The sequence below is a fragment of the Cervus canadensis genome, chromosome 6, assembly GCF_019320065.1.
Source record: "Cervus canadensis isolate Bull #8, Minnesota chromosome 6, ASM1932006v1, whole genome shotgun sequence".
Classification (NCBI taxonomy): Eukaryota; Metazoa; Chordata; class Mammalia; order Artiodactyla; family Cervidae; genus Cervus; species Cervus canadensis.
In genome coordinates this window covers 43,905,686-43,933,424 of record NC_057391.1, presented here as the reverse complement: position 1 = coordinate 43,933,424, position 27,739 = coordinate 43,905,686, and the positions used below count along the sequence as shown (strand labels likewise).

General features: G+C 39.5%; 1 protein-coding gene across 8 annotated transcripts in view; it reads left to right on the top strand.

Moving 5' to 3' along the window:
* The window catches only part of TLN2 (talin 2), a 492,565-nt gene that overhangs the window by 306,812 nt on the left and 158,014 nt on the right, over window positions 1-27,739 (top strand). For all 8 annotated transcript variants that reach the window (XM_043471776.1, XM_043471778.1, XM_043471781.1 and 5 more), the window contains 4 exons: window positions 9,064-9,127; window positions 10,129-10,233; window positions 23,942-24,097; window positions 27,101-27,202. In XM_043471776.1, coding sequence (XP_043327711.1) covers window positions 9,064-9,127; window positions 10,129-10,233; window positions 23,942-24,097; window positions 27,101-27,202 — 427 coding nt within the window. The remainder of the gene's footprint in view (window positions 1-9,063; window positions 9,128-10,128; window positions 10,234-23,941; window positions 24,098-27,100; window positions 27,203-27,739) is intronic.

Genomic DNA, 27,739 nt, shown 5'->3' with positions numbered 1-27,739 from the left:
TTCCATTGTGAAAATGCACCACAGCTTCTTTATCCATTCATCTTTCGATGGAAATTTAGGTTGCTTCCATATCCTGGCTATTGTAAATCGTGCTGCAGTGAACACTGAGATACATGTGTCTTTTTCAATTATGGTTTTCCCGGGGTATATGCCCAGTAGTGCTATTGTTCAGTTATATGGTAGTTTTATTTCTAGTTTTTTGTAGGAATCTCCATACTATCTTACATAGTGGCTGTAATCACTTTCCATTCCCACCAACAGTGCAAGAGGGTTTTTGGTTCCATGCTCCTGACAGCCAGGAGCTGCCATCAGCCTAGGGTGGTGATGAACACTCAATGCGGCCTTCACTGTTTCCTCCTAGCTTCAGCCTCCTAAGGTTGCTGTCTCCCTCCCTAACGACTTTCAGACTCCATAACTTTCAAACCAAGAACCTCTGCATGTATCTAACCCTAGACTATCTTTGAGCCTCTGTGGGATTTCCCATCTTTACACTGAAGGGCACTGGGTTTGGTTCAGGAGCACAGAACTGCCGTGTAACTGAGACAGGTCCTCAGAGCCTTGCCTGTACCTTCTCCGTGTGATCTTCACTCTCTACTTTTTTGCCACTGTAACTATTTTCCAAATCAACCAGTGTTTTCTTCCACCTACTTTATCACTTCAAATTAACCAGGACTTGACCAATATTCGTAAGTCGCATTTTCATCTTTGAGTCTGGATTTACACCCAAGATTTAAATTCAGTGTATCCAACTCCATCATTTAAGCTTTCAGCCCACTAGACCAGTGGGTCCTCTGCCTTTAGTGTATGGCAGGCTCATCCCGAGGGCTTGTTAAAACACACTGTTGGGTCTTAACCTCAGAGCCTCTTACTCAGTGGGTTTGGAGCAAAGCCTAAAAACTGGCACGTGTTACATGTTTTCAGGTGGTACTGATGCTGCTGGTCCTCAGACCACACTTTGAAACTTTATGTGATACCAAATTTGAAATATTAGTCATTTGGTGATTCAGCATAAAGGTTGGATTCAGGGAACCTGGGTGTTCTAGTCTCCTTGAGTGACACTGTCTCTGCTCACCTCTGAACCATGTCTCCTCTCCTCTTCAGAGCTCCACTGTGTGCTGGTAGACTTGTCACTGCCTTTTTTTTTTTTAAACTCTGGCTGCGCTTTGTCTTCACTGCTGCACATGGGCTTTCTCTGGTTATAGAGAGCAGGGGCTACTCTTCGTTGCAGGGTGCGGTCTTCTTGTTGGAGTAGCTTCTCTTGTTGCGGAGCATGGGCTCCAGGGCTCACGGGTAGTTTTGGCTTGTGGGCTTAGTTTGCTCTGAGGCATGTGGGATCTTCCTAGACTAGGGATTGAACCTGTGTCCCCTGCATTAGCAGGCAGATTCTTATCCAATGAGCCACCCGTGAAGCCCTCTTCACTGCTTTATGTACATATTGTTGCCCTCCTTCCCCAGGAATGAGAAGCCAGCCATTGTTTTCATATGAGCAGCACCATTCCTAGGTGGGAATCTTAAATGCTTCCCAGGTGTAAGACCAGCTAAGAGAGATGGGAGTTGCCTGTGGTGGTGCAATTTCTAGATGAGAGTTCTGGGACAGGTGAGAAGCGGTTAACATTTCCCAAACCATGGCTGCCTCCCATGTACTTGTGCACTTTTTTTGAGACCAGAGAACATCTTTAGAATGCCTCTTTTGGAATTACTTATAGAAGCAGCTTACATTTGATATAAGAAAATGAAGTTTTAAGTGAGTGTCTGGGATTTGAATCCAGACCCCTCTCCCCCAGATGTGTTTATTACATTCCCCTTCCCTTATTCATTGCCTCTTGGCATTTCTGAAAAATTGACTGCCACCACTATGGTCACTGTTGCCATTATCTGATTGGGTGTTTCTGTTTCTTTGTCCCAAGGTTCTCAAATACCTATCATATGGTATGTCTTTTGACCAAAGGGTAACGTGGGGAGACCAGAGTGCTAAGTGGCTAAGAGCATGGTCTCTGGAGCCCACAGATGAGGCTTAAGTTGTTGTCTATGATTGTGGGCAATTTCCTTAGAATCACTGAGCCTGCTGTTCCATGTATAAAAAAACTGTAATGTTGAAATATTTTCTTCTAAGAACTTTTGTTAGAGTTTAATTAATCTATTTATGCATGTAAAACCCCTGAAACAGTATTTGCTTTTCAATAAATGGCAGCTGTTGGTAGTGGAAAACCCCCTATGAACATGGTTTACTCTTTCTTAGATCATCCCCCAAAGTCATTTAAAGTACAGAATCTAAGCTTCTACCTCTCTGAAGCCCTGTATTTTAACTTTTAACGTAGGCATTTGTTTCCCAGTCTTTTGATACAGGACCAACTTTTTTTCCTGGTGTGGGTCACCTGGATAGGGTTCTCCATTATCTTTGTTGGATATACCACATCATCTATAAGAGAGTTATAAAGACAACCATGAAGCAATCTGAGGACAGACTATTTTTAAATTTTAATTTTTTTTTCTGTTTAGTAGTTCACATGTCTTGTTTATATCTAATAACTTTTTGTAAATATTTACTGTTAGGAAGCATTCAGTGAGCTCTCTTTTGTACTGTTCTAGGGACTATTTTAGCACCAGTTTAGGGGCTACTTTGGTTTATTGCATAATTATGTGATACACAGCCAGCAGTGAGATTGAAGAATAAATGCAGATCAATACAAACGGGAGAAGACAACTGACTCAGCCAGAGCAAAAGTAGAGCTCATGAGAAGAGAGTCTGTTGGCTGCAGATTTCAGCCTCCCATGGATCTGACAGTGTGAGAGGAACTCTGACTAGTCTGCTGTCTTAGTAATCAGTGTTACTATTGCACTCAGCAAAGATGATACATACGAGGCTGGCAGAGGGTTTGCAGGCTGCCCTTTTAAGGTGGGAATATTTCAGGAGGCAGTGGGTAGGACTTGGCTTGGCCAGTGCTTGCTTAATTAGGAGAAAATTTTCCAATCAGATTTGACCATCTGACCCATTTTCTCGGAGAAGGCCAACAGATTTCACATGTACGCTTAGGAACCTTCCATACTTGGGTCTAGTAATCAGAAAAAACAACCGAGCTGGAACTGCTCCCCCGTGGGCTGGCAGGCAGTGGTGATGGCAGGCTGCCTGCTCTTTCTGGCTTCCTCCTGACACCGTGCGTGCTGTTGATTTACTGGGGAAGAATACATCCCACACACATGCACGCACACACGCACGCTCCCTCATTTCATATTTGAAAATACAGTAAGTGAAATGTTGGTCTTTCAGTCATGTCCGACTCTTTGTGATCCCATGGACTGTAGCCCACCAGGCTCCTCTGTCCATGGAATTCTCCAGGCAAGAATACTGGAATGGGTAGCCTATCCCTTCTCTAGGGGATCTTCCCAGCCTAGGGATTGAACCCAGGTCTCCTGCATTGCAGGCAGATTCTTTACTATGTGAACCACCAGGGAAGCCCGCACTTTATAGTACACTACCCCCAAATTGACTCTTGCAACATCAGGGGTCACACCTCCAGTGCAAGCTTCTAGAAGTTGTTTTCCCTTCCTACCAAAGAATGGGAGTGTTAGTTGGCAGAGTCTGAGTTGAGGGCAGCTTGTTGCCACACAGAACTTTCTAACCATAAATGACCAACGTATTCTGCCCTGGCCTGGCCAGTGGACACCACCGTCTGGTGTTCCTCTAGTAACAGTCATTCTTGTGAGGGGGTTGGCTTGGGCCCCTTTTTTGGGCCCATGGTCTCCTTTGTTGATAGTGTGGGAGCTGCGGTCCAGAGGCTCCCAGCAATGGCCCACCATGAAGCTTCCTGGTTATCATTGTTCGTGTGCTCCAGGGGGAGCCTGGAACAGCCCTGGGTTCACACGCATCTGCTCTTGAACTGGAGGTCAGAGGCTCTCTGCTGCTGTGACCTCAGCCAAGCCTCCTAACCTCTCTGTGACTCAGCTTCCTCCTCTGTGACATTGATGTCTTCCAGTCTTCTCTGAGTCAGACCTTTTCTGTCCCCACGGCCGCTTAACGATAGTCACAGCATCTAAGGTGCTGCCGCCTATTGTTTCCTAGGTTCCTTCCTGTGGACTGACATGGGGTCTCTTGATTAGGCTTGAGTATTCTGCTGGTGCTCAAACCTAGATCCCCGACCTTCCAGAAAATGTATTCAGAATTTTTTTTCTACAGGTGCAGTTTACAGGTTGAAGAGGCATCATGATTCAAGTCTTAATGTAGCCAGAACGGTAACTTGACCCCTTCGTAAAATATTTTTTTGTTTATTTATTTACTTGGCTGCATCAGGCCTTAGCTGTGGCCTGTGGGATCTTTGTTGAGTCATTCAGATCCTTCTTTCAGGTGCACATACTCTCTAGTTGCGGTGTGCGGGCTCAGAAGTTGTGGTGCTGGGGCTTAGTCGCTTCTTGGCATGGGGATCCCAGCTCCCTGACTTGGGTTGGAACCCACGTCCCCTGCATTGCAAAGTGGATTCCTAACCATTGGACCACCAGGGAAGCCCCTTGCCCCCTTTTCTGGCTAGTGTGATTGAAAGCAAATCCAAGACAGCATACCATTTCATATGTCAATACTTAACGTATGTTTTCCTGACATACAGAATTTTTAAATAATTAAAATCCCGCCTAACTGCAAATCCATCCTGATGCCAAACAAAATTAGCAGCAATTCTTTAATGACATCTAATACCTGGTTTGTGTTAAATTCTCCCCCACATAGTATTTAAAATGTCATTTTATATTTGATTTGTATGAAGAGCCAAACAAGGCCTACAGTGGTTGATGTTTTTCTTTTTTGAAGAACAGCTTTATTGAGATGGAGCTTACATACCATACAACTGACCCATTTACAATTTACATTTCAGCACTTTTTAGTGTATTCACAAGATTGTGCAACCTAATCACCACAACCTGATTTTAGAATGTTTTTATTCCTCCTAAAATAAGCCCTGTGTCCTTCAGCAATCACTCCCCTGATCCCCCTCTCCATTCCCCAACCTCTGCAACCTCTAATCCTATTTGCCTCTATAGATTTGCCTATTCTAGACATTTCATATAAACAGAAACATAACAATTTGCAGTCTTTTGCCATGAACTTCTTTCACTTAGCATAGTGCTTCCATATTATGGCATGTATCATACTTAATATATTTTTATTGCCAAATAAAGTTACACTGTATGGCTCAACTATATTTTTTTCATCCATTCATCAGTTGATGGAAATTTGAGTGGTTTCCATCTTTTGGCTATTATGAATAATACTATGATGAACGTTCATGTACAGATGTTTATGTGGACATATGTTTTTACTTTTCCTTGATATATGCCTAGGAGTAGAATTGTTGTTTAATGTTTTGAGAAACTACCAAATCATTTTCCACAACAGCTGTGCCATTTTACATCCCCACCAGCAATGTGTGAAGGGTCCCATCCATACCCCCGCCAACACTCCTTATGACCTGTCTTTTTTTATTGCAGTGTCCTACTGGGTATGCAGTGGTGTGATATTGTGGTTTTTCTTTGTGTTTCCCTGATGGCTGCTGGTGTCGAGAATATTTTCACAGACTTTTTGGCTATTTTTATATCTTCTTGGGAGAAGTGACTGTTCAGATCCTACGATCATTTAAATTGTTTTTTTTTAAATCGTTAGTTGCAAGAGATTTCATACAAGTTGTTATCAGATACATAATTTGCACTTATTTTCTCCCAGTGTGTGGGTTGCCTTTCACTTTTTTCAGTGATTTCTCTTGCAGTTCAGTTTTTCAGATTTTTATTTAGTCCAGTTTGCTTTTTTTCATTTGCTGCATGTACTTTTAGTTTTATATCTTAAAAGCCTTTGCCTAACCCCGGGTCATAAAAATTTACTCCTTTTTCTTCTAAGAGTTAAACCTTTAACCCTTACATTTAGATCAGTGATCCTTTTGGAGTTCATTTTTTATAGCAATCTTTTTTTTTAAAGTTATCATTTATTTATTTATGTGCTTTTGGCTGCCCTGGGTCTTCGTTGCTGCGCATGGGCTTTCTGTAGTTACGGCCCGCAGGGGCTACTCTCTGGCTGCAGCGTGCTGACTTATTGCCATGGCTTCTCTTGCTGTGGCGCCCAGGCCCTGGAGCTCACGGGCTTCAGCAGTTGTGGCACGTGGGCTTAGTCGTCACACTGCCTGTGGAATCTTCCCACACGGGGGATTGAACCCCTGTCCCCTGCACTGGCAGGTGGATTCTTAACCACTGGACCACCAGGGAAGGCCTAGAGTTAATTTTTATGTGTCATGTGAGATAGGAGGTCCAACTTCGTTGTTTTGCATGTGGATATCTAGTTGCCTCAGCACCATTCGTTAAAAGGACTGTTACTTTCCCATTGAAGAAACATTATTTTTGTCTTGTTACTTTCATCTTGGCACTTTTGAAAATCAGTTGTCTGTAAAGGTAAGGGTTAATTTCTGGCTTCTCAATTCTGTTCTGATGTCAGTACTACTCTATCTTTGTTACTATAGTTTGATAATACATCTTTCTTTCTAAACTAACAGATTTCAGTTCTTCTTTTAAATAGTCATTTGTTTTTGGCTGTGCTGGGTCTTCACTGCTGCACAGGCTTTTCTCTAGTTGCTGTGAGAGGGGCTACCCTGTAGCTGCTGTGCCTGGGCTTCTCTTGCTGCGGAGCGGGGGCTCTGGGGTGTGCAGGCCTCGGTAGTTGCAGCACACGGGCTCAGTAGTTGTAGCTCCCAGGTTCTAGAGCACAGGCTCAATAGTTGTGGTGTACAAGCTTAGTTGTTCCTTAGCATGTGGGATCTTCCTAGATCAAGGGTTGAACTTCTGTCTCCTGCATTGGCAGGCAGATTCTTCACCAGTGAGCCACCAGTGACACCCCATAAATACATTTCTTAAAACTCTCTTAATCTGTTTGTGTGTCAAATTTTTTACCTCCACCCGCAAGCCATTTATTTGTGAAAAACCTGGGTTATTTTTATAATATTTACCACAATGGGATTTGGCTCATAGTACCCTGGTAGTATCACTTACCATGTTTCTCTCTCTCTCTTTTTTTAATCTATTAGGAGGTTTTTTGGTAAGCTTATATTTATACCTGGATTCTTAAAGAAATTCATATTCAGTTATATATTTACTTGTTCTTTTCTCTATTGCCAAGAATACTTCTAGGTGAAACTGTATACTTCCTGGTTTATCCGTCAGAAGGCATGTGTTGTGTGGTTATCCCACTTTCATTAATGCTAAAATTGATCATTTGGTTTGGATCAGACATCCATCTATTATAAAGTCCCCCATTGACTTGTCACTTACTGGTTTTAGCAGCCATTCATGCTTGTTTAAATCTATTGACTATTTCATTTAGAGTTGTGAAATGATCATTTTGGACTTCTATTATTCCTTCTGCATTTATTAGCTTTGTTTCTTTTCCTTTATCAATTTTCAGTATGAACTTGTGCCCTAGTGACCTCTTAAGGTGATCAATGATTATTTCTAAGAATCGTTATTGAATTTTACATACCTGTTTTTTGACCCATTGCAAGTCTTCATTCTTTCTGACACAAATTGCCCCTCACATAAAAATAATTATATGATGTCTGGGCTTTGCCTCAAAATCATCCATTAGAGGTAATATGGATAAGGAAGTAGATAAGTCATGAGTTACAATTGTTGAGTCTGGGCATTGGGTTCATTGTTCTATTTTCTCTTCTTTTGTATGAGGTTTTAAAAATCATGTTAGTGTGTGTGGGGGGTGTGTGCTCAGTCCTGTCCGATTGGTTATCCCTTGATGTCAGTCCATTGTCATTTTGATAAGTTCCTTGATTGCAATGCAGGAGACCCCCGGGTTGGGAAGATCCCTTGGAGAAGGGAACGGCTACCCACTCCAGTATTCTGGCCTGGAGAATCCCGTGGACCGTATAATCCACAGGGTTGCAAAGAGTTGCCCATGACTGAGTGACTTTCACTTCACTCACTTGATCCTTAGGCACAAGAAGCCCCAGAAACATTTTATACATCTCCTGTCCCAAAGCTAGAGTCAGTCATTTCTCCAAGGATTCTTTCTACTGGAACTGACATTGAAGGCCGTCTGGCTGATCCACTAGGGTGCTCATCTCCACCCAGTTGTCCTTGCCCTTAGCCTCTGCAGTGGACAGAACTAGAAAAGTTTTTCAAAAAAAGAAAAGTGAATCAGAATTCAGGTCAGTATTTGCATTCAAATGAAAGATTGCAAGATTTTCATTTAACTTCTTTTGCGCTATTTGTCTATTTTATGCTAAAAATCTTGATTTCTAGCAACTACCATAATTACTCATTTACTTTATTCTAATTATTTGTAACATCTACTTACTTATATAATGTAATATACTAATTTTACAGTATGTGTATTTGTGTATATATTTAGGGTAAGAGTAGATATTAGTTTAAAAATAATGATTTAAGAAGTCTACTATGGCCCATTTTATATTTAAGATATATCTCATTGGGGTGGATATAGTCAAAGACTGTTTTTCAAAGTTAGGCTGTATCTAACAAACAGCTGTTCAGTTCATTTGTTTCAATTTGCTTTAGAGTTTTAGGTGTTACATTTTACCCTCTTTGTGATTTCTTTTGGTTCTAAAGTGAAGACTACAGTATAAGGAAAATTCAAAGGTTTAATTTCCATCCATGTTCCCCTCTCCCTGTTTTTTCCTTCTTTCCATGAAGAATCATTTTTATTTGTACTAGAATTACCCTTCTAATGTTTTAAAAATACATACAGTATAAAATGGATATTCTTTTTTTTTCCCAAAAGCTAGCATACTGTACCCTCTAGGGTGCTTTGCTTTGTTACTTTACAATATTTCAGGACATTCTTTCTTCTTGAACTATGTTATAATAGTTTGACCCTTTTATCAGACTAGTTTTATATTTGTGTTCTACTTAAGTGCATTGTGGGATGTGGCCGTCTGTTATTAATTATACCATAAAATACTGAGAGTTAGGGACTTAACTGTGAGTTTTATGAAAAGTCTCTTTTTCTTTCCTTCTCATCATAGAGTATGATTAAATGCCTTACCGTTTTTACTCTTTCTCTCTCAGTCTAAAAGAATTCCTACCCAAAGAATACATCAAGCAGAGAGGAGCTGAAAAGAGAATATTTCAGGTATTGGGAATGTTCAGAGCTTTGTTATTCTCCTCACTTCCTGTCCTCATTTATTAGTCTGAGAGGGGCCTCTGTACATAAAAGCTTCAGATCCCGTGCTTGTACTCCACTTATATAATAAATGATTAGTGACTCAGGAGTAAAGGAGCTGACAGTTCTACTTTGGGCAGATTTATTATCTTAATCCATACCTTCTTGCTAAAGGTTACTTAGCCCTTCTGAGAAAAATGTGCATACATTTAATTTCAAAGACATTATCTTTGAAGCATTGAAACAAGGTGATTTTCCATTAAAATATACCAAGGAAGAAGCTACAAGGAGCTTTTTTTAAATCCTGAGATTTGTTTTTTGCACCTTAGAATCTGGGAACTGGTGTCTTTTTAAAAATCCAGATTTATTCTAAAATTCAGAGTTATCTATTCTAGGCAACCAGTACGAAAAGCTTTGTCATCACCTTTGCCAAGAAACACTCACTCTAGTGAATCCAAAATATCAGAGTCTTCTTTGGCATTGAAATGTAAATATAAATTGAAAGAGATAAATTTCATCTGTATAAAACACAGTTTTTAATCCAGTATTGTTTCCACACACTGAGATGTCCAGGCTTTTATATGTCATGCTGTTTGGAAAATTTTATCTTTTGCCTGTGTGTTAGAATGATAGCTCTCTCAGGACAAGAACATTTCTCTAGTCCTCATTTAAAGTGTTGGTCCTGAACCTTTTGGAACATAGAACGCTTTGAAAATTAGGTTACAGTTACGGCCCCTGTTCTTGTCACACTGCACATGCATGAATTGTTCCCTATAATACAAAACCTATAGGGAATTTGGGCTCACATTCTAGTTAAGAAGCCTTGCATTAGCGCTTATTGTGTGCTCTGACCCTCGGTCATCAGGGACATGCATCTACAAATAGATAGACGCCATGTGGAGTAGTACCTCTCACTAAGTCCACCTGTGGTCAGAGCTGCAGTAACTGGTCCCTGCCTGTCACTTTTGTAGGAGCACAAGAACTGTGGAGAGATGAGCGAAATAGAAGCCAAAGTCAAGTATGTCAAATTGGCCCGGTCCCTTCGGACATATGGTGTGTCCTTCTTCCTGGTGAAGGTGAGTTGGGTGTGGTGGAGGGAGCATTTATCTTTACCACTTCTTTTGTTAAAAGTGTTCACTGATAAGCTTGGAAGTAGTCCCTTTTTTGTTGCTGTTTAGTTGCTCAGTATTGTCCCTTTGTGACCCCACAGACTGCAGCATGCCAGGCTTCCCTGTCCTTCAACATTTCCCAGAGCATGCTCAAATTCATGTCGGTTGAGTCGGTAATGCCCTCCAACCATCTCATCCTCTGTAGTCCCCTTCTCCTGCTTTCTGTCTTTCCCAGGATCATGTGGTCTTTTCCAATGAGTTGGCTCTTTGCATGAGGTGGCCAAAGTATTGGAGCTTTAGCTTCAGCATCAGTCCTTCCAATGAATATTCAGTGTTGATTTCCTTTAAAATTGAGTGGTTTGATCTCCTTGCAGTCCAAGAGACTTTCAAGAGTCAAGGGGTAGTCCCCAGACCCCTAGCATTTGCACATGCAGCATCTTGGCAGTAGTGACCTGAGTTGAGCAGTGGGACAGACATGAAGTATAAGAGCTATTGGGCTGGTGAGTGAGCCTGGCTGCCCTCAGGTCTCAGAACAGCTGTGTCTTGGCTCTGCTCTCTGTCACTACTGTAAAGTCCCCAAAGGAGTGCCTTTACTTTTACTTGCTAGCGCTTTCCCCTAAGAATGTTTCATTTAAGTTATCAGGAGTGCCCTGGACTAGGAAGTTTGTTGACCGCAAACTTAATGGTACTTACTTTGTATCCTATTAGATGGGTTTGCAGATTTTCTGTGGCCTTCAGATCTGTTTTTTCTTGCAAATTGCTGGTCTTCCAGCCTAGAGGGACAGAGATGGGTCTTTGAAATTCAGCTTATGAACAAGCAGAGAGTGTGTTCTTGAGTTGACGAGGAAACTCATCCAGTAACTTCCTCATTTTTACATCCTGCCCAGCATATGATCTATCCTGGAGAATGTTCCATGTGTACTTGAAAAGAATGTGTAATCTGCTGCTTTTGGATGGAATGCTCTGTAAATATCAATTTAAGTCCATCTGGTCTAATGTTTCATTTAAGGCTGTGTTTCCTTATTGATTTCTTTGTCTGAATGAACTGTCCATTGATATAAATGTGTTGTTAAACTCCCCCTGTATTATTGTGTCATTGTCAATTTCTACTTTTTTCATGACTGTTAACATTTGTGTTTTATACTGAGGTGCTCCTATGTTGGGTGTATATATATTTACAATTGTTATATTTTTTTCTTGGATTGATCCTTTGATCATTGTGTAGTGTCCTTTGCCTCTTGTAAGATTCTTGACTTTAAAGTCTGTTTTGTCTAAGTGTTGCTACTCTGGCTTTCTTTTGATTTCCATTTGCATGGAATACCTTTTTCCATTTCCTCACTTTAAATTTGTATGTATCTCTGGATCTGAAATGAGTCTCTTGTAGGTGGCGTATATACAGGTCCTGTTTTTCTATCCATTCAGCTGTTCAGTGTTTTTTGGTTGGAGCATTTAGTCTGTTTGCATTTAAGCTAATTATCAATATGTATATTTCTATTGGGCTTCCCTTGTGGCTCAACTGGTAAAGAATCCACCTGCAATGTGGGAGACCTGGGTTCGATCCCTGGGTTGGGAAGCCCCCCTGGAGAAGGAAAAGGCTACCCACTCCAGTATTCTGGCCTGGAGAATTCCATGGACTGTATAGTCCATGGGGTTGCAAAGAGTTGGACAGGACTGAGCTACTTTCACTTTTCATATTTCTATTACCATTTCACTAGTTGTTTCGGATTTGTTTTTTCCCCTGTCTTATTTTGTTCTCTTCTGATTTGATGACTATCTTTTGCATTGGGTTTGGATTTCTTTTTCTTTTTTTGTCGGTATATATCTATTATAGATTTTGGTCTTGTGGTTACCATGAGGTTTTTGTATAGCAGCATAGGTATATACCTACTTGTTTTAAGTTACTAATCTCTTAATTACAAATACATTTTAGATCCTCTGCATTTGTACTCTTTTGTCCTCATGATTACCGTTTTTCAAATTGTATTTTGCATTTAATTGTTTTGTGTATCCCTTAACTGCTTATCATGGATACAGATGGTTTTACTACTTTTGTCTTTTAACCTCCTTACTAGTTGTTTGTGGATGATTTCCTACTTTTATTGTATATTTGCCTTTACCAGTGAGCTTTTTCGTTGTAACTTCCTTCTTTTTAGTTGTGGACTTTTCTTTTCCACCTAGAGAAGATCCTTTAGCGTTTGTTGTAAAGCTGGTTTGGTGGTGCTGAATTCTTTTAGCTTTTTCTTGTCTGTAAAGCTTTTGATTTATTCATCAAATGTTAGTGAGAGCCTTGCTGGGTAGAGTATTCTTGGTTGTAGGTTTTTCTCTTTTATCACTTTAAGTATATTGTGCCGCTCTCTTTTGGCCTGCAGAGTTTTGGCTGAGAAATCAGTAGATAGTCTTATGGAAATTCCTTGTGTATTATCTGTTGCTTTTCCTTTGTTGCTTTTAATATTCTCACTTAAAATGCTCTCATAACAGCTTAAAAAAGGTAATTATGTGAAATAACAGATGTCTTAATACTCTGTGGTAATCTTTTCTCAATATTTATATATATCAAATCATTATACTACACACCTTAAACTTATACAATGTTCTGAATCAGCTATATCTATATAAAACTAGAAAAGATGGCATCATGTGATCATTTTATATAAAACTCTTAAGGTGTTTGATAAAATTCAACTATTCATTATAAAAATTTCTATAAAATTCTAGAATACAAATATACTTCCTCAATAGGATAGAATGTTTTAAACCTATCACCAGTATTCTACTCAACAGAGAAGTGCTGGAGAGAAACTTATAGAAATTGAGATCAGAGCAAGTTACCCTTTAACATTACTTTGTACATTCTAGGAAGTGTGGTAATATGTAAAAAATTTTTTTTAAATACATATCTTTAGGAAATGAAAAAAAATTATTATTAATATTTGCTATATTTGTTTATCTTTTAGTGAAGATATACAGAATCATATTTTTAACTATTTACTTTGAAATAACCATAGATTCACAGGAACTTGGAAAAATAACGGAGAGAATCAAAAAGTCAGAGTAACAAGTATGGGTAAAGATGTAAGGAAACGAGTCCTCATATGCTGCTGGTAGGAAAGTAAAATGAATGGTGCAGTCACCTTAGAAAACAGTCTGGCAGTTCCTCAAATGAGATGCCATATGACCCAGTAGTTCTACTCCTGGGTATATATGCCTAAGAGAATTCAAAGCATATATACACAGAAAAATTTGTACATGAAAGTATATAGCTGCATTTAGCCAAATGCTGGAAATAACATATTCATCATGTGATGAATGGGTGAACAAAATGTCATATATCCATGAGGTGAAATATTAATTGGTCATGAAATGAAGTGTACTGCTTCATACTACAGCATGGATAAATTTTGGAACTGTTATGTGAAGTGAAGTAAGATTTCATCACAAGAAAACAAAAAATCCTATCACAAGATTTCTTTGGTATAGAATGTCCAGAAAAGGCAAATCCATAGAGATAGAAAGTAGATTAATGGTTGCTTAAGAGTGGAGTGGGATCATGGGACATAGGTGAGTAATAACTAATAGTACAGGATTTTTTTTTTTTTAGGTGATGAGCATGTTTTAAAATTGACCATGGTGATAGTCACACGTATCTGTAAAGATACCAAAATCCACTGAATCAGATACTTTAAATGGGTGAATTGTATGGTATGTGAATTATATCTCAGTAGCATTTAAAAAATTCTAAAGATGCTGAGAGTTTTCTTATCATCAGTTTTCCCTCGATGGTAACATGCCACTAGTACAATGTCACAACCAAGCAATCGCCTTGGTACATACAGTTCATAGACCTTGATCATATTTTGTGTTCTATATTGTTCACTTATGTGTGTGTGTTTAGTTCTGTGCAGCTTTCTCACAAGTGTAGGTTTGTGTTACCACCAGTGTAGTCAAGATATTGAACTCTAATCCATTGAGAATACCTTGTGCTACCCTTTTATGGCCATAGACACCTCCCACCCCTTCCTGCCTCTCCTCACACCCTACCCCCTTTCCCTGGTCTCTTTACCCACTAGCAACCTCTGATTTCTTGTCTGTCTCAATAATTTTGTTATTTCAAGAGTACCACATGAGTGGAATCATACACTACATAAATTTTTGACTTCTTTTTTTCATTTAGTAGAAATCCCTTAAGATCTATCCAAGTGATAATGTATATCAATAGTCCATCACTTTTTATTGCTGATGGAAGTAGCAGTTTGTTTAGTCATTCATCTCTGAAGGACATTTGGGTTGTTTCTAGTTTGTGGCTATTATGAACAAAGCTGCTATAAATATTTGTGTATAGATTTTTGTGTGAATGAAGTGTGCAATTCATTGGGATAAATGCCCAAGAGTACAATTGCTGAGCCATATGGTAAGAACACATTAAGCACTATAACAAACAGCCAGGCTATTTTCCAGAGTGACTATACCATTTTACATTCTTACCAGCAAAATATGAGTGATCCAGTTTCTTATCGTCCTCTCCAGCATTTGGTGTTATCATTTTTTTTAAATTTTAGCCTTTCTGATGTGTTTTATGAAATCTTTTACATTTTGCATTTCCCTAATGGCTAATGATTTTGAACATTTTTTCCTTTGCTTATTTGTCATCTGTATATCCCCTTCAGTGAAATGTCTGTTCACAGTTTTTTTGGCCAGTTTTCTAGTTAGATTTTTTTTTTTTCTAACTGTTGACTTTTAAGAGTTCTTTATATATTCTGGATCCAAGTCCTTCATTGAATGTGATTTGCAAATATTTTTTCATGGTCTGCAGCTTGTGTTTTTATCCTCTTGACAAGGTCTTTCACAGAATTTTGTTGTTGTTTAGTCACTAAGTCATGTCTGACCCTTTGCAACTGCCTAGACTGCAGCACGCCAGGCTGGAATACACATTCTTAATTTAGATGACAAGTGTTTTATCATTTTTTTCCTTTTTATGTATCTTATTTTAAGTGTTACATCTAAGAGTTTCTGTCTGGTACATCCCTTGGTGATCCAGTGGTTAAGAATTTGCCTCCCAATGCAGGGGACACAGATTTGATCCCTGGTCCAGGAACTAAGATCTAACACGCCGTGGGGCAGCTAAGCCCATGTGGGCTCTACTGAGCCCACACTCTGGAGCCACAAGCTGCACCTACTGAGGTCCATATGCCCTAGAGCCTGTGCTGTACAAAAACAGAAGACACTGCAGTGAGAAGCCCACACACTGCAACCAGAGAGTAGCCCCCACTGGCTGCAACTCGAGAAAGGCCACACAAAGTCATGGAGACCCAGTGCAGCCAAACTAAGTAAATAAAAACTTTAAAAGCAGGAAAACTCAAAAACAAATAATAAAAAAAATTTAGAAAGAGCTCTAACTCTAGGCTCCAAAGATTTTCTCCCATGTTTACTTCTAAATACTTTATGGTTTTGCTTTATGTCCTTGGTCCATTTTGAGTTTTTGTATAAAGTGTGAAGACTTTAGATCAAGGTTCATTTTTGACCTGTGGATGTCCAGTTGCCCCAGTACTGTTTGTTGAAAGGTGTTTTCCCCATTGTATTGCTTCTGTATCCTTGTCAAATTAATTTGAATAATATTGCTGTGGATCTATTTCTGGGTGCCCTAATCAGTTTTGCTGATTTGTGTATCTGTCCTTCTGCTGGTATCACACTGTCCTGATCACTTTAACTGTATAGTAAGCCTTAACATCAACCTGAATGATTCCTTTCACTTTTTTCTTCTTTTTTAGAATTGTTTAGCTACTTTAGATCCTTTTCCTTTCCATGAACACGTTAGAAAAACCTTGTCTATATCCACAAAAAAAAAAAACTTAGCTGGGATTTTGATGGGCATTGCATCGAAATTATAGATCAATTGAGGGAGAGTTAATAACTTTACTATGTTGAGTTTTTCAGTCTATGAACATGGTATTAGATCCTCTTTGATTTCTTTCAACATTTTGTAATTTTCAGTGTGCAGATACTTGTACATGTTATAACAATATATAGTCATTTTAAATCTTTAGATTTATTTTTAAATTCAGTGAATAGATCAAGTAAATTTACATGACATATGTCAAAAACATGAAATAACCCATGTGTGTGTATATACAAATACGTGTAACCATTTAGAATATATGGTAAAAAGAGATCACACACAGAATAGCAGACATACACACAAAATTGTTTGGGTAAGGGGTAGAATGTGTTTTAATGGCATAAATAACAGATTTCTCTAGGCCTTCAATTTCAACATACCATTAAATCTTGAAGGAAGTTCATTGGCATAATTTCAGAAGTTAAAAGGGAATGATTCATTCATTATTTGAATAGGCTATTCAAAATCCTAAATTAAAAAACTCAATGAAATTATAATTTACAACATGTAGATATTGATATTGAACACAATTATACCACACAGTCTTCAGATCAATCATATATCTTTTGAGTGAACGAGTATGATATGTTTATAGATCCTTCGGTCATATTTCCTTCTATATTGGTGAACATTTTGTCCCCATTTGTAAATTCAAGAAACAGGGATCATGTAGTTCTATAGTATTAACTTTTGAAAAAAAGTAGACTAACCTAGTTCAGACCCATGTTGTTCAAGGGTCAGCTGTACTTCATGCTGTATTTTTTATTGTTATAATAGAAAGCGCTTGGGTGTTGGAGTTGGGAAGATTGGCCTAGAATTCTTGATGTAATATTGTCTCTGTGAGAAATAGCAGAAATGCATGACTTGGAGAGACATCTTTAACCTTCTTAAATCTCAGTTTCTTCATGTGAAGAACGGGAATTATAATTCTTTTTCATTTTAAGTAGTACGTTGACAGGTTCAGATGAAGAATCTGACAGGTCTTTTTTTCCCATTTATTGTTGTTGTTTTAATTGGAGAATAATTGTTTTACAATGTTGTGTTAGTTTTTGCTGAATATTAACATGAATCAGCTATATGAGTACATATATCCCCTCCATCCCACCCCTGTAGGTCATCACAGAGCTCTAATGAAGATTAAGTGAGATAATGTATGTAAATAAATATAGTAGCTGGAAGGTAGGGATATTTAGTAAATTTTAGGTTATCCAACTCCTTAGCCCTCCTTACAGTTTCCTAATTCCTGGCCCCTGAGTCCTCCAACTTTTAATTGGCTTTTAGAATCATGATACAGAGCAGGGGTTGGCAAACCTTTTTAATAAAGGGCCAGAGAGTCAATGTCTTAGATAACTGCTGGCCATGCCTCTCCTCTCTGTGCTTGTAGCCCAGAAGCAGTAGGCGATATGTAAATAAATGAGCTTGGTTATGTTCCTGTAAAGTTTAATTTATGGACTATGAAATATATTGTTTTCACTTTTCATGAAGTATTATTCCTCTTTTGATTTTCTTTCAACTCCGTAAAAATAGAAAATTTACTCTTAGTTCTCATGCCAAAAAAATCGGGGGGTGATGGGGCAGAAAACTGGCTTTACTGCCTGTCATAGTTTGTGGCCCCAATAGGGAGGATGACTCTCATGAGCCTGCTATATGACGGTGTTCTCAGTGGCTAAGAACAGACACTCTGAAAGGAAGGTCCTGGGTTTCAAATTCTGGCTTTGCCACCTAGTTTGACCTTCCATAAGTTACTTTACTTTCATTTCTAAACTTCAGTTTGCTAACCTAGGATGTTGACTTTTTATGAGGTTTAAAGGAAATAATATAGAAAAGGAGACACTTGTACAAATAATTTCAATAGATGGGAACTGTAAACATCTACAGTCTTCCTCTCTCATTGAAATCTTTTGCAATTTATCTTGATAAGATTTTCAAAACCCCATAAGGAACAGTAAGGCATTTCCCATGACTTGCAAAAGATCTTGTTTCTTTGCAAGAAATCCTTGTGTAAACCTTCTGATTTATAAATTTGCCTTTAACTTTCCTTGCAACCACAACCAGAGCCTTGAGGTGAGAAACCCGGGGAGCTGACCCTTTTCTCTCTGAACTGTAAAAGCATCACAGAAGGCATTCAAAGCATCTCAGAATCATGAATTAAATCAAAATGAATTGCCAGTTGTTTTTAGGGAGAGAAACAGCTAGTGAACAGAGTCTTTAACACCATTTTGCTTCTGAGCAGCCATCCCTCTCTGCCATGTGCCTAAAAGATTAAACAAAAAAGCATCCTGATGACACAGCGGAGCACAGAAGGCAGCGCTTTGGCAGGAAGCCACTTTAGACTCTGGCGAGCCCAGCAGGATCCCGGACTTAGGCCACGCTGAAGTCGGGCTTCGAGCCAAAGCATGCCCACAGCTTAGCCCACTGGCATCCCTCCACCCCAGTCTGAACCTGATGTAGGGCACAGGTGATGTAAGAACCAGCCAGTATACACACCTGCAAGAAGAGCCCAAGGCTAAGCAGACTTGATCACAGCCAGCTGCCAGGACTGAATCCACAGTAACGGCTAAGAGCTGCTTCAAAGAGGATCGTGTGCGTTCTCAGTCCCGTCTGACTCTCTGCAACCCTGTGGACTGTGCCCTGCCAGGCTCCTCTGTCCATGGGATTCTCCAGGCAAGAATACCGGAGTGGGTTGCCATTTCCTCCTCCAGGGAACCTTCCTGACCCAGGGATCAAAACTATAGTTCCTGCATTGCAAACCACTTCTTTCCCTCTGCACCACTTGGGAAGGCCCTGAAAGAGGAAAGGCCTGGCTTATTAGTGGATCCTACCTCTCCTTGGTAGAATACATATCTTCTCGTGCCTTTAAGTTATGCAAGCTTGACACCTCAGAACAAAACCAACTTGATGAGGATTGCCTCAAGAGAGAAGTTGCTAGGTAGCTGACAGAATCGCAACCACAATCTCCATGTGTCTGTGCACAAAAAGAGTTGGGTCGTCACTGGATCCTGCCTAGCCTGCTGTCTTCTCCCAGAGATAAAAGGATAGTGCTGTCTGCAGTTGGAAGACTGGACAGGAGAGTGGACTGAGATTCTAGATTTAGGGAGGAAGGGGGCACCTTATTGCCTCTAGACTGTCTCCTATTATGCAGGTTTGCCACTAAGGGTCTAAGGCAGGTCCTCTCTTGGGGGAGCCCCTATATCTCTAGCACAGAGCCAAGCCTTGCTGTTTTAACTTTCCCCAGCTGCTTTGCATTTTGTGGGTAGACTCAAAAATAATAGTGTCCCTTGATGGTGGTCTCTGTTGCTGAGTGACAGTATTTTCTGAGTTTCTTTTATACCCTCTTCCCCCACCCCCAGTTATGAACTTGTACTGGAATGCCCACTGTAAGTTCTTTGCTTGTTCACTGTGGTTTCCTCTCCCAGACCAGAATGATCTCAACAGGAGTTGGGGCAATCCATCAGGATCCTGTGTTGCCTCACCCCAAAGCCCCTCACTGGGGAGGTGCAGATTTGAGAGCAGGAAGGCAACAGCTGCAAACCATATTTTATTTCTGATCTTCTTCCTAGGCCCAGCAGCTGGGCTGGTGCCAACCCTGGATGACTAAACCAGTGGCTCCTGAAGCCAAATGATGCTGACTGGCATGGTCCACCCTGCACTGATTTCACCCCTGGTGGAGCTAGCCTCTCTACAAAGGATCTGACTCTTCCCTGGGTTTTCCCTAAGGACTCAGAGGTTCTTACAGTGCTATATTCCCCTTCTCAGACACCCACTCAGATTCCTAATGCCTTTATCTCCTACTCTTGGGAGGAAGCTGGAGGTGTGCTATGACCTTCAGTGTCTGATGGTTTTGCGAACCGCCCACGGAGACAGGGAGGGGTATTTTTGCATTTTCTTTAATTGTTTCCTTCAGAAGTAGTAAACTGGTAGACAGTCTCTTTTAAAGTCAGAGATCAAAATAAATAAACAAATAAATAAAGTCAGAGATCTTTTTGAACTCAGACCTGTGTTCTAATCCTGGCTTTGTCACTTATTATCATAGCTGGTCCCTTCATTTCAAGGTGGGGAAGTTGATGATGCTGATGATGGCAACATTTGAGGGACTTCTGAAAATTAATGATAATATTTATTAAGCATCTGTCACACTACTGGTTTAAGTCCCTGTCCTCTTGCACAAACATCCACATATACTTGCACACTTTGTGCTAGTTTGTATGCATATTGCTTTTGTAGTGGTGGTATGGGAATTGCTAGATATTTGCAAATAGTTTTGAAAAGTTTGTTTTTTCCTGACCACTAGAAATGTGTATTAAGTTAAATTTTTGGAGTAAGGAAAAGCACAGGAGAATAATACAAACCATGTGAGATGATCATTGCTACCATTTTATCATGTAGTGAATTTTCTTTAAAAAAAAGTTTAAAATTTTATTCACAGGATCATGCTGTACAAACTTTTTTAATGTGAATAATTTATTATCGTGAATCCAGTTGTTTTTCTGTACTATGGTTTGTAATAGTTGTAGAGTAGGGATTCCCAGGTGACTCAGTGGTAAAGAATACACTTGCCAAGGCAGGAGACACAGGTCCGATGCCTAGGTCAGGAAGATCCCCAGGTGGAGGAAATGGAAACCCATTCCAGGTCAGGAAAATTTCATGGAGGGAAGATCCTGGAGGACTAACTGTCCATGGGGTTACAAAGAGTCAAACACGACTGAGCATGGTTACACACCATTGTAGAGTATAGTCTTTTGTTTGGAATATCATAATTATCAAATCTCTTGTAGTTGACGTTTTTGGTTATTTGTATTTTTTGCTCTGAAAAACTCTAGTTGAGCCTTCTTGCTTTGTTATCTTTATACACATTTGTAACTTCTTTTTTAATAAGTTTCTAAAAGCAAGTTGGACTAAAAGTAGGAACATTTTTAAATTGAATTATTAACAAATTTGAATTATTAACAAATTTTCTTCCATAGAGGTTTTACTGTTTTAAATGACCATCAATAGTGGTCCTCTTTCATACCTTCTTTAATTGAGCATTAATTTTTTTTTAAATAAACTATTATATATACATGAAAATTTAATTTCTTCTTATGGCTTATTAACTAGTTACTTTATATTTTAGACATTTTCTAATCATGTTCTTTGCCACTTATGTTTGATTTATGATTCAGTTCTGTTCAGTTCAGTCACTCAGTCGTGTCCGACTCTTTGTGACCCCATGATAACCTCTGACATATAAAGCATATGAAGTTTTTTTATCATTGTATTAGTTGTAAATATTTATTCACCAGTCATTTGTCTTTTAATTTTTTATGGTGAGCTTTCTTTCTTTCATTTCTCTCTCTTTTCAAAAGAAAATATATCAAAGTCCGTCTATTTTATAGTTAAAGCTTTTAATCTTTTCCTTTATTTTGACGTTTGTGCTAGGCATTTCCACATCCCACCCTATCCCCTGGCCGGAATCACAAAAATATCCAACTGTATATTCTTTCTAAATTATTAACCTATCTTGAATTTGCTGTATCATGAGTATGAGGCCAGTTTGGTTCAGTGGCTCAGTCGTGTCCGACTCTTTGAGACCCCATGGACTATAGCAAGCCAGGCTTCCCTGTCCTTCATCAACTCCCGGAGCCTACTCAAACTCATGTCCATCATATCAGTGATGCCATCCAACCATCTCATCCTCTGTCGTCCCCTTCTCCTCCCACCTTCAATCTTTCCCAGCATCAGGGTCCTTTCCAGTGAGTCGGTTCTTTGCATCAGGTGGCCAAAGTATTGGAGTTTCAGCTTCAGCATCAGTTCTTCCAATGAATATTCAGGAATGATTTCCTTTAGGATGGACTGGTTGGATCTCCTTGCTGTTCAAGGGACTCTCAAGAGCCTTCTCCAATACCACAGTTCAAAAGCATCAATTTTTCAGTGCTCAGCTTTCTTTATAGTCCAGCTCTCACATCTACACTTGACTATTGGAAAAACCATAGCTTTGACTAGACAAACCTTTGTTGGCAAAGTAATGTCTCTGCTTTTTAATATGCTGTCTATGTTGATCATAACTTTTCTTCCAAGGAGCAAGCATCTTTTAATTTCATGGCTGCAATCCCTATCTGCAGTGATTTTGGAGCCCCCCAAAATAAAGTGTCACTGTTTCCGTTGTTTCACCATCTATGTGCCATGAAGTGATGGGACCAGATGCCATGATCTCAGTTTTCTGAATGTTGAGTTTTAAGTCAACTTTTTCACTCTTCTCTTTCACTTTCATCAAGAAGCTCTTCAGTTCTTCTTCACTTTCTGCCATAAGGGTCTCATCTGTGTATCTGAGGTTATTGATATTTCTCCCAGGAATCTTGATTCCAACTTGTGCTTCATCCAGCCCAGCATTTTGCATGATGTACTCTGCATATAAGTTAAATAAGCAGGGTGACAATATACAGCCTTGACATACTCCTTTCCCAATCTGTTGTTCCATGTCCAGTTCTAATTGTTGCTTCTTGACCTGCATACAGATTTCTCAGGAACAGGTCAGGTGGTCTGGTATTCCCATGTCTTTCAGAATTTTCCACAGTTTGTTGTGATCCACACAGTCAAAGGCTTTGACATAGTCAATAAAACAGAAATGGGTGTTTTTTTGGAACTCTCTTTCTTTTTCAATGATCCAGCAGATGTTGGCAATTTGATCTCTGGTTCCTCTGCCTTTTCTAAAACCAGCTTGAACATCTGGAAGTTCACGGTACTGTTGAAGCCTGGCTTGGAGAATTTTGAGCATTGCTTTGCTAGCGTGTGAGATGAATGCAATTGTGCAGTAGTTTGAGCATGCTTTGGCATTGCCTTTCTTTGGGATTGGAATGAAAACTGACCTTTTCCAGTCCTGTGGCCACTGCTGAGTTTTCCAGGTTTGCTGACATATTGAGTGCAGCACTTTCACAGTATCATCTTTTAGGATTTGAAATAGCTCAGCTGGAATTCTATCACCTCCACTAGCTTTGTTCATAGTGATGCTTCCTAAGGCCCACTTGACTTTGCATTCCAGGATGTCTAGCTTTAGGTAAGTGATCATACCATCATGGTTATCTAGGTCATGAAGATCCTTTTTGTATAGTTTTTCTGTGTATTCTTGCCACCTCTTCTTAATATCTTGTGCTTCTGTTAGGTCCATACCATTTCTGTCCTTTATTGTGCTCATCTTTGCATGAAATGAGGTAGGAATTATTATTTTAATAGACATGATAATTGTTTCTTTAAAAACTTATTAAAACCAATCAAAATATTTTGAGTCCGTGGATACACATTAAAAATAACAAAACCCAAGCCTCCAGATGGAAATGTATTTCAAGGAATATTAAAAAAAAAAAAAAAGCTGTGCTTAGTAATGAGAAGATACTACTCTGGCAATTTTAGTTAATTCTAAATAGCTGAAGTGCCATATTTAAATTCTATATTAACCCTTTTTTGTTACTCACTGAGGTGGCTACTGGGAGTTCACTTTAACTTCTTTTTCTCTGGATATGTTTTTTTCTGTCACAATGTCTGTTTTTGGAGCAGCCTGACCTTCTGGACAGTATCTCTCTGCAGAGAAAACGTGGATCTTTCCAATCTCTGTGGATCCTTCCAGTCTCCTGATAGCTCTGTTTTAGCTTCCATCCCTTTAATTTATGAGTCATTTATCTAGCCCTGCCTATTTTGAAACAGTGATATAGGTTGACCACAGGTAAAAAATCACAACATCACTGATAACTTGGACAAATCAGATGTATTCAGAGGAAGAGCACTGATTCTTTGCATCTCCTGTTTCAGGAAAAGATGAAAGGCAAGAACAAGCTGGTGCCTCGCCTGCTGGGGATCACCAAAGACTCAGTGATGCGTGTGGATGAAAAGACCAAGGAAGTGTTGCAGGAGTGGCCACTGACCACGGTCAAGCGCTGGGCAGCCTCACCCAAGAGCTTCACACTGGTAGGGACTGGCTGAAGGCAGTGAGTGGACCAGCATATTTTGGGTGATACCATGGGGCAGGGAAAACAATACAAGCCCATTGGAGAGGGCCTTGGAGAGGGATAGGTGGTGGAGGTCCCTAGGGCCGGGAGTGGTGGTAGGCACTGGTCTAGAAGTGAGGGAGATGTCTGAGAGCTGAGTCTCCTTGGCCACCACTTTCTCTCTGGTCCTCTAAGGCTGTCTGAGTTCCTTAATTAGAAAGAGCTAGTCAAGGATGATTCTCAGTCTTCTGTGCCATCCCTAGTATACCCTAAAAAGCAGTTTGATGATGCTGTGAAGCCGTACGGATGCTTCTCATCTCTAGTTGTTTCAGAAGTTTCTAAATAAGCTCTTAAGAATTGTGACATCTTGCCAAGCTGTGTTTTCCCAGCCTGCCTGTGAAGAGAACCTGCTGTACAGTGAAAATAGCACAGACTGGGGGGTAGTGTTCAAAGTCAGCTTTCCTTCCCAGTTCTATGCCTTTGCTCAAGTTACTCCTCTCTGAGCTTTAATGTCCTTGGTTGTGAAACGGGAGTAGTAATACCTGTTTCTCAGAGTTACCAGAATCAAATGAGACGATGATAACAGAACGCTCAAAGTGAAACACACTGAATGTAGGGAGGATGTGTGTTTGTTCCAAACCTTTAAACCTCTGAATTCTTCCTCCCAACCTCAGTATCTGCTTTTAGCAGAGTATGCCGTGTGGCCCTCACTGTAGCCAACCGCACTGATATATGAAAATCAGTAGTGCAATTATTTTGTAGTGTGTATTGAGCCATAAAAGAATCAGAAAGTGTTGAAATTTGTCACTTTCTTCAGAACTCCTAAATTTTACTATTCTCCAGCTCTCACGAACTCTTGAAATATCTGCATCGAGGCAAGATGTTACATCAGGGCATCAGAAAAAAAGGTATCAAGAAGTGTCCTTGATGGGAATATTAGTTATCTAATTTGAGCATTGATTGATAGACTCTTGCCAGTTGGGAGGAATCTTCAGAAAACAAACCTTCCTTCCATTTAGGTCTACTTACCTGCCATGCTTTTTGAGTGTAATTGTTTAAGTATTTCTTCTATATATTATACATTGACCATTACATGAGATGGTATTACTTTGGCTTCAACCGTATAATAAGATTAAAGAAAACACATGAGGTTAAGGATATAATTTACTTCTGTTTTTATCCATCTCATTGTTCTTTCTCTTTCTAAAGTTCCCAGTTTTCTTTTGTTTTCATTTTCTTTGTGTTCAGAGAGTTTTTCTTAAGCCATTCTTTAAAAGTAAATCTGCTAGCAACAAATTCTTTAGTTTTCCTTTAGCTGAGAATGTTCTTATTTTCCCTTCATTCATGAAGATTAATTCTGCCAGATACAGAATTTGAGATCCTCAGTTCTTTTCTTTTTGCACTTGAAAAATCATTCCACTTCTCTCTGGCCTCTGCTGTTTCAGCATAGAAATTTTCTGTCTTCGTGTTGGTGTTCATTTATAGGTAACATGCTGCTTTTCTACGGATGTTTTGAAGGTTTCCTTTCTCTAGTTTTCACAAGTTCTTGGTGTGGATTTCTTAGGCTTATTCTGTTTTAGGGTTTGCTTAGCTTCTTGAATCTGTAGGCTTATGTCATTCACTAATTTTTAGAAGTTTTCAGTCCTTGTTTCTTTTAATATATATATATGTATATATTTTGGTCCAACACTCTACTTTCCTTCTGTGTTTCTGATGACATGGATATTTGGTCTTTTTTAAATTGTCCTACAGATCCCTGAAGCTCTGTTTTGTTTTGCCTGTGTTCTGTTGTTTCACTTGAGTAAATTTTATCAATCTGTTTTCAAGCTGACTGGTTCTTTTCTTTGTCATTTCCACAGTGCTATCCCATGAGATTTTTACTTAGGTTATGGCATTTTTTTATTCTCAAATTTCAGTCTGGTTCTTTATTATGACTTAAATTTCTTTGTTAACCCTCTTGTTTTCATTTGTTTCAGGAGATTTTGTAATTGTTGAAACATTTTTTATGATTCAAAATTTTAAAATTCTTACCAGAGAATTCCATCATCTGATTCATTTCAGTATTGGCATCAGTTGATTATCTGTTTTTTTTTTTCCTTATGTTGTATTCATCCTGGTTCTTGACATGAGTAGTGATTTTTAATTACATACTAGATGCTTTGGATTTTATATTAGAAGACTCTTGATCTTCTTTAAGTCTCTGTTTTTGTAGACAGTCACCTTGTTTAGGTTTAGTGTATAGCACAGTGTTCTGGCATACTTTTGTGGACTTGAGTTGCAATGGAAATTTATTTTCTGAGCCCTGGCAATGTTCTGGACTGCCCTGTTCTTCTGACATTGCTGGAGTTCCTGCTCAAAGCCTGCTAGTGCTGTCTGTGAGGGAAGAAAGTACTTCCTATGGCCATCTACTATTAATAGGTGACCTTTCTTAGGAAAACAGAAGGTGAGTGGAGGGGAGGGAGAGAAAGGGCTTCACTGTGGCCACTGCTGCACAGTGATCAGACCACCTGCCTGCCTGGGTTGTGGAGAAGGGCCTAGGATGGCCAAGCTTTCATCACTTTGCAGCTGCCCATGAGCAACTCAGTTGTGAAGCTGCTTGAAGCTCCCAATTAGGTCTTTGTTGAGCTTCCCATCTCCTGGTCCCTTGGCAAGAGAGAACAGACTTTCATAAACTTTCTGTTGGAGTTTCCAAGTTTCAGGCCTCTCCAGCACCCAGCCTTGGAAATGTGGGATATAAAATAAAACTCAGGAACTCATCAGATTGTGGTCCCTCGAGTACTGAGGTCACCAGTCAATACACCTTTCCAGTTTTCAGAGCCCTTCCGTTGTTTGTTGAATACATTTTAGGGTGTTCAGTTGTATTTAGGGGAGATGAGCAAGAACAAGTGAATCTACGCCAAAACTTGTTCCAAGACTGGAACCCCTCACCTTTGAAACTGGTAATGTGACTGTAGTTCTTCTAATGTGGGTTTTTCCCCCCTAGGATTTTGGCGAGTATCAGGAAAGCTACTACTCTGTACAGACCACTGAAGGAGAGCAAATATCCCAGCTGATTGCAGGCTACATTGACATCATCCTCAAAAAGGTATTTAATACTGTGCAGATTAGACAGCACTTCTCTTTTAAAAAGTCTCAGTTTGGATGATATAGTTACCTGGAAAATAAAAAAACTCATGTAAAGTACTTGATGCACTAATGGAATCTTTAACATTAAGATTGCTTGAGTGTGCAGTCTTTGACCGCAAATCCATTTCTAATTTTGCTGCAGCTCACATTTGTGTCATTGACTGCCAGGTAGTGAGCAATAGTGTATCATTTAGCTAATGAATGAGCCTAGCTCACCCCTCAGCATCTTCCTCTCTAGGCAATTGTTACATTTTCCTCATAGAAACTGGGTTGAGGGCCTAAAGATTTTCTTTCATTTTTTTTTCTTTCTCTCTCATCCAGTTTTAACGAGGGGGAGGGTGTTATTATATGCCATAGTGGTACACAGAATAACATTTTCTAAGGTTTCAAGATACCACCCACTGAAATAGCCAAGTTCTAGTAGAGTATTACTGTGTCTTAATTTTGGCCACCTCATGCGAACAGTTGACTCATTGGAAAAGACCCTGATGCTGGG